Below are 13,256 nucleotides of genomic sequence, written 5' to 3' on the forward strand. Positions count from 1 at the left end.
CTCAACATCCTTTTATAGCCTATCAATCTTCTCAATAGTAATACCAAAAACCTATTTGTTCCAATCTCTCAACATCAATTCAATTTTTTTGAGCTTCGCAGCCATTTTGTAAAGCCCTTTCTCAAGAACCTGTTCAAACCACACTTTTCTAATGCCCTCCAAAACTTCCAAATAATCAGTCCATATTTGTTGAAAGCGAAATAGAGCCAGGCCATAAATAAAAGGGTCAGAGATAAATTCAATAAATAAAGGAGAGTGATCAAAAGTGGACCTTGAAAGATGTGAACAAATTGCATTAGGAATCCTGGCCATCAAAGTAGAATCCATCAAAGCACGATCAAGTTTTGCCCAAGAATGGGCCAAGCCTGATTGTCCATTACACCAAGTAAAAGCATTTCCTTTAGTACCCATATTAAAATCCCTAAAAAATAAACACGGATTCATACCCATAGAATAAGAATTGAGCTCTGACCACAAACTTTGCTGATCATACATATTACACTTTGCATACACAAAAGTGCAGAAGAACTGGGAACCTCCCTTATTTATTTGAAGCATTATGAATTGAATACATTGACGAACAATATGAATATTAATCGAATCATTCCAAAAAATCTAGATTTTACCACCAACATCCTCGTTAGAAATGGCTTGAGTCATATGCAAGGATCTCATCAACTCATGTGCTCTCGAAAACTCTTGAAATGGTTCAAACAAAGCCATAACCTTTGGTGTAAGTTTAGCACTCAAATTTTTTAATCTAACCCGGGACGTACCAAGACACCTGATATTCCATTCACAAATAGGTCCACTCATTGAGAAGAAGAAGGGACTCGGGCTACAACCCAAGCAGAGCTCCTGATCTTCACAAATTTCTTATTATATTTTTTTCTTTGTCACTGCATCCTCTGAATCCATATGATACTCTTTTTCCTGGGGGAGAGTCTCAGGTAATAAATCATGTTCCAGTTCCAAGGTACAATCCTCTAACAAAAATTCATCATCCTGTAAGCTTCAAGTATCCTCACTAATTCAGTTTTCTTGACCTGCAGTGGACATATTGTGGTGGTCAATTTCCTAGTCAGAAATATTAGAATAAATCTCCAGATTACCATCCGGCATGTCAGATTGTCCTGCAATCTCTAGAAGCAACTTAGATGATTTTTCTGTTGGCATCTCATTAAATTTATATGCAAGTTTCACGATACCAACACGAGTCTTGGTATTAGCCATAAGCAATTCTGTTTCTCAAAAAATATCACTGATTTCCACTTCAGGATTTAATTCATTGGCCACTTTTTCGACTTGCACTCGAGACAACGAGCAAGCAATATCCAAAACTATATTTCCATCGGAGGATACTATTTTTTTTCTCAGCATCATTTCTTTCAGAGTCGCCTTCTGCAACCTCAATATTGATACCACCATCAGATTGCACTTTATTTTCACCCATTGCTTCTGTTTCTTTAGGTCTTTTTGGCCTTGCAAGTTTTAGTATTATGACCTTGCATCCTGCATTTATAGCAATATGCAGGTAAAGTCTTATAAATATTTTCTTGCCTTTGGCTAGTGTCCAAACCTGGGGGACCAATCCAAAAATACGAAAGAGGTTCCTTAGCAGCATCCACTTCCATACATAATCTAGCATAGTCGGTCCGAGTAGCACATTGAGTTGGATTGTCTTGACGAATAAATCGTCCTATAGGGTCTATAAAAATTGTCAAAAAAGCTTCTTGATAATAGTTGAGAGGCAAACCTGGCAAGGAAATCCACACAGGAACATGGGAAGGCTTTGTATCCTCTAGAAAATCAGGTGTCCAATGGAAAGCATGGTAGGGGATGCCGTTATCATCACAATTTTCTCTTTGTAGAGCTTTAACAATATCAAGTTTGGAAGCAAAATGCAAGAACACATTAAGTGGATGCCTCATGGCCGAGACAACTAGAGTCAAGGACAGTCTTCAGCGGCTGTGAATGAAGGCGTGAATGGTGTCTAGGGAGGGGTGCTGCCGTAATAATTTAAGGACTATTGAAAATCAGAAATGGGCTGTTGATTGGTTGATTTTATCATTGGAGAACTGGAAGTATATCTCCCCGTCCAAAACCTTGGGAGCACGAGGCGCTAATTCAGCTTTCGGGATTGACTGAGGCACTACAGCGACAAGGTCTGCGAAGGACTACTGCCCATCTCCTCTTTTAGGGGCTACCATGCAGCCGCACATAGGGTGCAACAACTGGAAAACCTAGCATCACAAAAACCCTAGTAGAACAAAGAGAAAATCACAAAAACCGTATGCTGCATATGAATTGACATTGAATATATAGCAATAAATATTGGACAAACAATAATACCAATAACAATAATAATAATAATAATAAGAAACATAACAGATAAATATTTGGGACACCAACACATTGGAGAACTTACAAGCCTTGGAGAACATACAAGCCAAAATGATGAAGAGATTGAAGCCCCAATGCTAGAACTACATCAGTTCTTCCCAAATCTAGTACCGACACAAGACAATCCGAACCAAGAAATCCGGTCTCGCAGATCATTGCCACTATACAACTATAGTGTACCACCCTCTTTAATTGCTACACCAACCGACTTAAAGGGAAACACTGTGTTGCCTCTCACTCTGCAGAAAATCAGCTAAAATTAGAAGGAAGTAAATCTTTGAATCTAACTACTGAAAGCAAAGCCACAGAGAAAGCAAAGCCACAGAGAAAGCGTCGCCAATTACTTCTCAACATAGCTACACGTCAAGGAAATATGCGGCTACAAAGAAATTCACTCCATGGAAGATACAGTGGCGGAAGATGTATATGGCAATGAAAGAATTTGAAGCACAAAGGAAAAGAATGGGGCTCGCAGCAATTTCAAGTCTCCAATTAGCCCACAAAGGTGAGCCCCTTTCTTTCCCCAACCCAACAAACATGATGGAATCACCTGTTATAGAAGAAAATAAAAATTGGACCCAGTCATTCATAAACAAAGAAACCACTTCAATGGGCCCAGCTAGGCCCTTTGTTTTAAGCCAATAGGCCTCATCACAGATAGCTACAAGCCCGGCTCTCTTCACCAAGCATGCCCACACACTGGAAATTCAAGAATTAAAAGGCCCCCCCTCAAACCCAAAACTCTCCTCTCTGGGCACAATACACCTATTTGTTCTCAACCCACAAATCAATCTCAATAAAAAATCACAAGATTTAGACACAGACACACTCCCTCCAGAACCAAAAGTACCAGTCACTTTAACTGTCAATTTCACCCCACTGTCTTTCACACTTCCCCCTCCCATTTCAATGAAGCCATCACGCCATGAAGGAAGCTCCTCACACAGCACCCATGCATGCATACAAAACCTTGTGAACTCAATGAAATGCAAAATGATCACAAGTGAGCTGTCACCCTTATGCCAATCTGATCTCCAAGATACTATCATATTACTTGAAAGTGATGTAGTTAAAAAGAATCTAACTGAAGGGATGACTTATGATTGATCAGTGAAGATAAAAGGAAGCCAAACTTAGAGGCAACCAGCAGGAACAAGCTCTACCAAGAAAAGACCTCATGAACAAAGCACTGAAGAAAAAACCCAGCCAACAAAATAACGCCAAGAGTCATCAGTGAAGAGAGGAGCATATAAATAGACAAATGATGGATAGTGACCAAATCATGGAAGAAGCATCATTGGCCCACACTTCACTAGATATGCAGGCTGGTAAATACGGAAAGGAGAAAGCAAAGGGAAGGAATCGAAGGACCCCATACACAAGAGAGAACTCATCCAATCCCAGATCATCCAAACAAGCTCAGGAGGCCAGCTGCAAGGGGTCTCCCCTATAGAAATGAGGATCATGGCGTGGAATTGTAGGGGTCTTGTCCAACCCAAAGTAATTCAAAATTTAAGGGCAAATATTAGAAAATATAATCCGGATGTAGTCTTTTTGTCCAAAACCTTGGTGGTGGAAGACCACACCCTCCCTATTATACATAGCTTAGGTTTCCACCCTTTTGTGAAATTTTCAGTTTCTTGTAAAAGAGGGGACTACTACTTTTGTGGAGACCGGGTGTAGATATTGAACCTGTTAATGTGAATATAAATGCTATTTTAGCTTTGGTTTACTCAAATCCACCTGATCAACCTTGGTTAATAACTTTTGTTTATGCCCCTGCACATTGGAATCAAAAAGCAACATTCTGGAACCATTTGGACCAAGTGCACCAAACTTTTCAAGGACCATGGATATGTATAGGTGACTTTAATGATATAATAAATCAAAGTGAGAAGTATGGAGGACGTCCTTTTTCAATTAATTCAGGAAATGGATTGAAAAAATTAATGAATAGACATGGACTAATTGATATAGGCTTCATGGGGCCATAGTTCACTTGGTCCAACAACAGACAAGGGCCCGCTTTAATCAGAGAGAGATTGGATAGAGCGATAGCTAATCAAGAATGGAGACTCTTTTTCCCTGACACCATGCTACAACATCTGTCTTCTTCAGCATCGGACTATCACCCACTCTTGTTAAACACAGTTACTGACATTCATAAAGCTTCCTCTTTCAAATTTGAAGCTTTTTGGACTCGGGTACTGCTCAGTCAGAATATTGTTAGAGAAGCTTGGAGCAGTAGAATACAGGGAAATATGGCTTACATTCTATACAGGAAAATAAGAGCAACAAAGGATGCACTTAATCTTTGAAATCAAACTCACTATGGAAGAATTCAAAATAACATTCAAAGGCTAGAAACTGAATTGATGGAAATACAAAGCAATCCGGTTGATGAATATAATCAAGAGAAAGAGAAACAAGTGTAGCAAGATCTTCAAAAACAAAGAGAAAATGAAGAGATACTATGGAAGCAAAAATCAAGAGTAACTTGGCTCAATTCAACAGATCTCAACACAAGATATTTCCACCTCTCAACAAAAATACGAAGGTGTAAAAATTTCATAGATTCAATCAAGCTGAGTCCAGGTATTTGGTCTGCGGACCCCAACATTATCGAATCATTTTTCATATCTCATTTTAGATCTCTTTATTCCTCATCAAATCCCAATTTCCCTAGCACCCTGGACTACTTGTTTGAGAGGCAAATAATTGCTCAAGAGAATGAAACTTTGCAAGCAATACCAAAGAAGATGAAATATTTGGGGCATTGCGACAAATCCCAAGCCATAAAGAACCAGGGCTAGATGGAATGACAACACTTTTCTTCAAACCCTATTGGAGTATCATCAAAGACGATGTGATCAACGCAGTTCAAAACTTCTTCAGAAATGGAAAGTTGCTAAAACAGATCAACCACACCAATATTGCCCAAATCCCAAAAACCCAAAGCCCAAGCAACCTGAGCCAATATCGTCCCATTAGCCTTACAAATGTAGTATACAAAATCATCACGAAGATAATGGCAAATCGGTTCAAAACCACTTTGGGCAAAATCATCTCTCCTCTGCAAACAGCTTTTGTTCCTGGACGCAACATAAAAGAGAACACAATCATCGCATATGAGCTATTCCATCATCTCAAAAAACAAATGGGAAAGAAAGGTTCAATGGCAATAAAGCTAGACATGGAAAATGCATTTGACCAAGTGGAATGGGAATTTCTTTTTATGATAATGAAGCAGCTGGGATATAGTAAAATATGGATCAACCTGGTTATAGAATGTGTCACGACAGCAACTTTCTCAATTCTCATAAATGGCTCACCTAGAGGATTTTTCAATGCACAGAGAGAACTAAGGCAAAGTGACCCAATCTCACCTTTTTTATTTATCTTAGTGATGGAACCGCTATCAAGGATTCTATTAAAGGCTAAAGCGCAAGGAATAATGGAGGAAGCCAAAATCAGCAAGAACATCCCTATAGTCTCTCACCTACTGTATGCAGATGACACAATCATATTTGCAAAAGTAACAGAGAGGAATGCAAGAACTATAATAGAGAGTTTAAACAAATATCAGCAATGGTCAAGCAAAAAAGTTAACATGCAAAAATCCTCCATCTTTGTTACAAGAAATACCACTCAAGAGGTCAATACAACAATTAAAAAATGGATTCCATACAAATCATCCTCAGCAAAAATGAAATACCTGGGTCTACCCACTTCATTTAGCAGAAAAAAAAAAGGAAGACTACCAAGAACTGCTCACTAAGGTGGAAAAGAAACTAGAAGGATGGAAAACAAAACTCCTCTCTCAAGCAGGCAAACAATGTTGATAAGATCAGTTGCAAGTACCATTCCATCCTATTTCATGTCCTCTTTTAAGTTACAAAAATCTGTATGCAAGCCATTTGATACAAGCTTCAAGAATTTTTGGTGGGGATTCTCAAAAGACAAAAGTCACAATTTAACCCTTAAATCTTGGAAATCAATATGCATACCAAAAGCTTTGAGAGGACTTGGTCTCATGCAAATGGGAAACATGAATCAAGCGCTATTAGCAAAAAGGGGATGGGAAATGAGTAAAGAACAAAATAAGCTCTAGTATGAAACTCTATCAGCAAAATATCTCAAGAATGCAGGTTTTTGGTAAATAAACCCAAAACAGGCGGACTCGGGACTATGAAAAGGAATACTGTAAACAAGAGATACAATTAAAAAATGAAGGTGCTACCATATCCACAATGGAAGATCAATCAACATATGGTCAGAACCATGAATTCAAACTATGTGCAATTTTAAGCCAATACCAATATGTGGAATGGAAGAAGCCCACTCACAACTAAAGGTCTCTGACATCATCACAGAGGTCCCTAGATCATGGAACATTCAAAAAATGCAAAAGTTATTTGATGAAGAAAGCATAATAGAAGTACAAAAAATACCATTACCTTCTCACTCAAAAAGCCATGACAAAGCAATCTGGGCACCAAGTATATCAGGAGAATTTTCAGTCAAAACAGCCTATCATCTAATCATCAACAATCAGGAGAATGATCAGCAAATACCCAATCTGAATATTTTCAAGAATATATGGAAACTGAAAATCTATGACCGACATAAACTACAGATCTGGAAGATTATTTGGAACATCTCTTACCCACAAGATCAAGAATTAAAGAAATCATCTCAGCAATACCATCAGAAGAGTGTCTCCTTTGCAATCAAGAAGAAGAAACACCTCTCCATCGCTTTATAAAATGCCCCATTGTTAGAATTCTGTGGTATCAAAGCTCATGGCCACTCAAGCTAGAAATTCTACCAATTCAAATAATGGTGGACTGGATAAAAATCATCATTTCTCTGAGTAAAGAATTAGGACTGAGAGAAGAAGATGAACATCACTTTTAGTTGTTTGTGGTTATAATGTTGGACTTCATATGAAGACAAAGAAATGATATACTCCACAACCACACTCCATTCTCTCTTGAAACAGCAAAAATTCAACCGAACAGAACTTACCAGGAATACAAGGAAGTGTGGTCAATCAAAAAGCAAACACAAATTACAATTTGGAAGTGCCCCCAATCAACCATAAGAGCTTTTCTTTTGATGCAGTAGTTAGAGATTCTTTCGAGCTTTTCTTTTGATGCAATAGTTAGAGATTCTTTCTTTGTGGCATCTGCAGTTTATAGAGATCATCACGAAAAAAGTTTAGAAATTCAGACGGAAAAGATCCTCTTGTCTAATCCTCTAGTAACAGAAGCAAAATCAGTTCTACTAACATTGAAAATGGCCTTCCAAAGGAAATAAGAAATGACAATTATGGAAGGGGACTCGTAGTTGGTAATAGACTCTCTAGATAGTACAAGAATCAATATTCTCTGGCAAATTGAACCCATCATTGAAGACATAAAACTATTATCAATTCCTTTTAGGAGTTAGATCTTTGCAAAAATTTATCGATCTGCAAATCAATATGCGCATGCGGTGGTATAATGGGCTGTAACTAACTCTGTCTTTGGCTGTATACCTCTGATTTACTGTCTAGATACTTGTTATTTATTGATAGTGAAAAAGATCCTCTTTAAGCTTTGTAACTTAATTATTATATATGCAAGCTTGATTAGAAAAAAGAAAAAAATAAAAATAAGCCCGCATGAATAGGTGCCGGAGAAAATCAGGGTGGTAATAAATAATGATTTTCTCGGTAACAAGATGAACAATTAGAACCATTTATTTGTGAGAATCTTTGTTTGTATTTATAAGTAATAGAGCTGCCGATATAAGTATTATTTGCGACCAACTTCGTGATTTCAGGAGAACAGACTTTTTGGCAAAATATTTTCTGCAATAGTAAGTCTGTATCCCCACTGCACGTACCGATTTGCCAGCAGGATTTTTTTTATTTATTTTTATTCTTATTTTTTTACAAAATGGACAGGCAAACAGACAAAAGTCTTTCGTACCAGCGTTGCCACAATCAGGCAAACTGTGATTTGCGCAGGTTAGCAGATCTGAATGAAATCTTGGTCGTCGTCACAGATAATGGGTAAATTCTTGTAATTATAATTTTTTTAAATTTTTATATAAAATATAATAAATAATTTAATATTTTTAAAATTAAAAATTAAATAATTTTAAAAAAAATAATATTTTAATAATATTTTATTCAATTTTCATATTTTATCTAAAACTATTTCCTCTGAATTTGTTTATATTTTTCTTAATTTTTTTCAGCAACCAAACAAACAAAAGTCTACTTTAAAAGTATGAAGTGAAAGTTTCGACTGAAAACTGGAAAATGGGTCCAAACTGAACCGGATTGGTTGGTTCGATTTTAAATCTGTCTGATTTGAAATTGATTCCTATATTTTAAAAACCGATTAAATCCAATCTTTAATCAGTTCTTATCTTTTCCGCATTCGACTAGTTGAGACCACATCGGTTTATAAAATATATATATATATATAAATTAATTTTTAATATTATATAAAATATTATATATATATAACTTTTATATATAATATATATAATTATATTAACATTTAATTAAAATCGAAAAATTAGATTGAATCGGAACGAAACTGATAAATTGAAAGCACCGATTTAAAACAATAGCTAATCCGAAATCAGTTCTTGAAGCAAACATGACAGCGAACTTTCTAGTTAAGTAAGGGATGCGAATGGTCAATTCAGAGTTTGGTAATTATACTTTCATATATGGCCTTATTTAGAATATTATTGGTATGGATAAAATTGACATTCACTTTTCTAGATGTTAATTTTGATTTTGGTTCTGAGGGATGGTTTGTTAGAATGTTGGGGTTTTTCATTCATGAGGTTTTCAGATTTAGAATTTATGTTTTTTTATATTTCTACACCATAGATCAAGGTTTTTTTTTTTTTTTTAATAAAAGTGAGAATGAATCCCTATTAGACATATGACTTAATCTTAAAAAAAAAAAAAAAAATACAAAACCGATTTTACATCTGATTGATTTCAAAATTTATACAAAACCGTACCAAACCACCCCTATTAAGAATTGTTTCTCAAAATCGTGTACTTTACTGTTTCTCTCCATTTTTCTCAGTAACCAAACAAAAGTCTACAGACATTTTCTCAAATTTTCTTGGTCGCAGGCAAAGATCCGAGTTTGCCGATCATTTAGTTTCAGCGTTGGCATTTGTTTCTGTTTCTTTTAGTATTTCTTAGCAACCAAAGAAACAAAAGCCTCATAGAAGTGTTTCTCAAAACCGTGCTCTCACTTTTTCTTAGCAACCAAACAAAAGTCTAGAAACAATTTTTCAAATTTTCTTATTCGCCGGCTAAGATCCGAGTTTTCCGATAGTTTAGCTTCCGGGAGGATGAGAGAGAGAGAGAGAGAGAGAGAGAGAGAGAGAGAAATCAACTGAGTGGAGGAGGAAATGAGAAATCAGATTTTCGTACGTGAGAAAGGGAGGGTTTTCGTAGCGGAAGCCCAGACCGGGTTTGTCACATCATACGTGCGCAGCTTTATACCCCACAAAAGAGGTCACATTTGTCGTAGTGGCAGTCCGGGTATACGTGCAGTTCAGTTCCTTATTTATGAGAAAGAAAAAGAAAGACACAAAATCGTTTGATTTTCTTGTGAGTTGTGAGAGATCGATCAAGAATGGAACCCTTGCTGGGTGCAAATATGTTTATGGGGGCAACGCTACTATGGTCTATGCTGCCCAGCGGTAAAGCTGGGCGCGCCCCTCGGAAATTTTCTTTTTAATATATTTAAATATTTTTAAAAAATAAAAAAATGTACCCATACCTTTAAAATTATTTTCTTAATTACTAAATAATTTTTTTTTTCCCTTTAACCAGTGGTACAGGTCAACTACGGGCCGCTCACAAGCTTTACTCATATGTTAGTGGGCTTGAACCAGCTCAGAGTCGCGTACAATATTATTGAAAGTTTTGGCCTGTCTTATCGTTTATTATATTATCATGGTGCCTCCCAGGAATAAGCTTGCCGGGCCGGCGCCGCCCCCCCGCCCCCAGGAACCAACTCATTTGACCGAATAGTAGTTTTAAAAAATACAGCTTCTGGCCGAAAGTTCAAAAGATGAGAATGCGTACTGCATCAACCTTAATTATTTTTCTCTTGATCAACACAAAGAGCCATACAACAGCAAAACTATATGCTAAATTCAACCAAGTAAAGAAAGCAAAGTACTACAGAAAACAGGAAATCATTATTAAGTAATCTTGAAAACTGCAAGCATTAATGTCCACTAATATCTCCGTCCCAATACTGGCCGATTATATTTTATGAAGTCCTTGAGCAGCTGCATACGAAGCACAGTCCCTAGGTTGAAAGCCAACTCTCTCTTTCATTAAGTCATAAACAACCTCCACGTTTTGCTGTTGGAAGCTCCCAAATACCCCAGCCGGCCCGTAATCACCATCATCCATACTTCGGAACAATAGGCATTTCACCACCGTCGAGTTACTCGGGGCTCCCATGGCATAGAAGTGATTTCCTTGAGGTAAAACAAGGCTCGTGTTTTTTATGAAATGGAAAGTTATAGTAGGAAGGAGATCGTCCATAATGTTATTATGCGTACATGGAACTCTATAACAAAGATCAAAACCTGTCCTCATCTCCATATCCATGGCTCTAGTATAAGATATTGCTGATTGCAGAACTGAAAGAAGTTGTGAGTACAATGGCTCCGGAAGGTGAGTATAAGTGGTTCCCGAATCTATCAACATGGCCCCATTACCTTGCAAATCAAAATCCCTTAAGTTCAATGGCACTTTGATTGCACTGACATTGCCTACAGATATGGCCTCTAGACCAATATAGTAGTAGTTTGGATACATGGGGTTCTTCAACATTGGGGTGAATTGTAAGTAGTCTTTAGAAGAAATAGCAGCATCTCCCACAACTAATGGGCTTGATATATTAGGGTTATTTGCAAATTTAAAGGCTAAGAAGCAGTGGGAGAAGCCCTTTTGCAGGAACCCTAGTTGTGAAGGAAGGGAAAGTGCACCCCTACCAAACCCTGCAATGCCAATAGGTTCTCTATATGTAGAACCAACGCACCCAAAACAAAACTTTGGGGTTTCTCTAGTGACAGAACTAGGCTTATTAGTTCCATGAACCCTAAGTGTATCCCTAGTAAGTGTCCCAGTGACAACCGCGCCTGCACCATAGGCATAAGCAAATGAAGGGCACGGTCTGGGGCACGTGGCTTTGAGAAGGGTAAGCAACGAGCATCCAGCCATAGTGCAAGTATCAAAATAACTATCTGAGCTATGGACATTGACGCAGAAGGAGCTGCCACAAAGATCCCTAGCTGATGAAGAAGAAAAGGTGGGAGAGAAATTGGCTGTCAACTTATCGTTCCTGTAGTCATCACAATCGATGCAATCGAATGTTAGATTCCCACAAGGAACCCAGGTAAGGTCACTCCCCGTATCCACGTATACTTGAATGATTTGTCCAGGTGTCCCCAAATTAAGAGATATTAAGTACCCATCTCTAACCTCCCTGAGCGGTTCCATCATGTCTGGGACTTCCGATGGTCTCTTTGCTGAGTTCCTATAGGAGGCTTTTGGAGAAGGAAGGGAGGTCCTAGAGCGAGTCATACCAAGGACCAATACTGAATTAGGGTTTCTCTGCTGTTTGGCTTGAGTTTGGCCGATATTCAACATTATTGGTATGAGTAGAAGGAATATGATAAAGCTGGCAGTTGTGAACGGTGATATTGTGGCCATCGTGGCTAGTTTCAATTTCATTTCTTGGTGTATGTTGAGATCAGTAGGCGTTCTTAGTGAGAGGTATTTATAGAACCTAAAAGTATCGAGATCTAACATTGAAGTTAACAAGCCGAAATCAAATTCCTTCTTATATATTTATTCTATTATAATAATTGACTATTTAACCACTATAATAACTTTTATTATTTTTCCGTTAAGTCCGTTAAATCTATTACTATTTAACTGCTATAGTAATGTTTCCTATTTTTCCATTAAGTCCATTAAATCTGTTACTTTATTGTTTTAGGGATACAATTATCTTTTTTTACCCCTCTCTCTCTTACTCTCTCATTCCCAATTCCCTCTCTTCTCTCATCTCGAACCTCTCTTACACTCTCTAATGTCTACCTCTATACCTACTCCCCTCAAATCCACCCTTTCATGCATTTTCCTAAAACTCAAATCTTCATATGAGAATAAATGTTCAGATCTATAGAAGAAAAGGACAATAAAGAACAATAAGTACAAAATGAAAAAAAAAACTCTATAGAGAAAAGCACACATATCTGAACAAAATCTATTCAAATATATTGAGATGAAAAAAAAATTATATCAAAACACATGATTTGAATTTATCGTCCAACATCCCAAAAAATTTCAAATTTTATGCGTTCTTTAAGTGTAGTGGTAGTATTTATTGTGGTGGCAATGATGCTATTCTTATTTGTCTATGCTATTCTAATGTATCTTAATTTTAATTTTGAACTAATCTTTTTGTTTTTTAATGTATCTAAATATGTAATCATTATCCAAAGATATTTGCTAAAGTTTACTTTTTTGTCTCTATGGATTAAATTACTCATTAATCAAGTTTTTATTTAATAAAAAAAACCATATTATTTTTGTAAAAAACCTGTTTAACTCAACTAGGCAAACGTGTTTTGTACGTGCACCTGACCTAGTGATGAATATATATATATATATATATGTATTTATATGTGAGACACCTCTCCAATATTATTAATATGAGCTGCATAAAAAATTAGAGTTTTAATCAAGGTCTTTATAAGTCTTTGTGGTATGCTTCTTTTAGGTTTAAGATCACTCGAAT

General features: G+C 36.8%; 1 protein-coding gene and 1 long non-coding RNA gene across 3 annotated transcripts; both read right to left on the reverse strand.

Moving 5' to 3' along the window:
* Nucleotides 1-266: 266 nt before the first annotated feature.
* LOC122275571 lies at nucleotides 267-2,882 on the reverse strand. Of its 2 annotated transcripts, XR_006228598.1 has the most exons (3): nucleotides 2,748-2,863; nucleotides 2,429-2,642; nucleotides 267-2,243 (listed from the first exon to the last, which is right to left on the reverse strand). It is a non-coding gene; the product is annotated as an uncharacterized LOC122275571 (long non-coding RNA). The 2 variants fall into 2 exon arrangements; XR_006228597.1 differs by having other exon boundaries at nucleotides 267-2,642; nucleotides 2,748-2,882.
* Nucleotides 2,883-10,702: 7,820 nt separating this feature from the next.
* LOC122276924 (probable aspartyl protease At4g16563) lies at nucleotides 10,703-12,163 on the reverse strand. Its single transcript, XM_043086813.1, has one exon. It carries the CDS (start codon nucleotides 12,161-12,163, stop codon nucleotides 10,703-10,705), a length of 1,461 nt encoding a protein of 486 aa, XP_042942747.1.
* Nucleotides 12,164-13,256: the final 1,093 nt, after the last annotated feature.

This window comes from Carya illinoinensis, chromosome 9 (genome assembly GCF_018687715.1).
Source record: "Carya illinoinensis cultivar Pawnee chromosome 9, C.illinoinensisPawnee_v1, whole genome shotgun sequence".
Taxonomy (NCBI): domain Eukaryota; kingdom Viridiplantae; phylum Streptophyta; class Magnoliopsida; order Fagales; family Juglandaceae; genus Carya; species Carya illinoinensis.

Excerpts from the sequence above, each read along its gene's own strand:
- LOC122276924 (XM_043086813.1), bottom strand. The coding sequence starts at position 12,163 with ATGGCCACAATATCACCGTTCACAACTGCCAGCTTTATCATATTCCTT.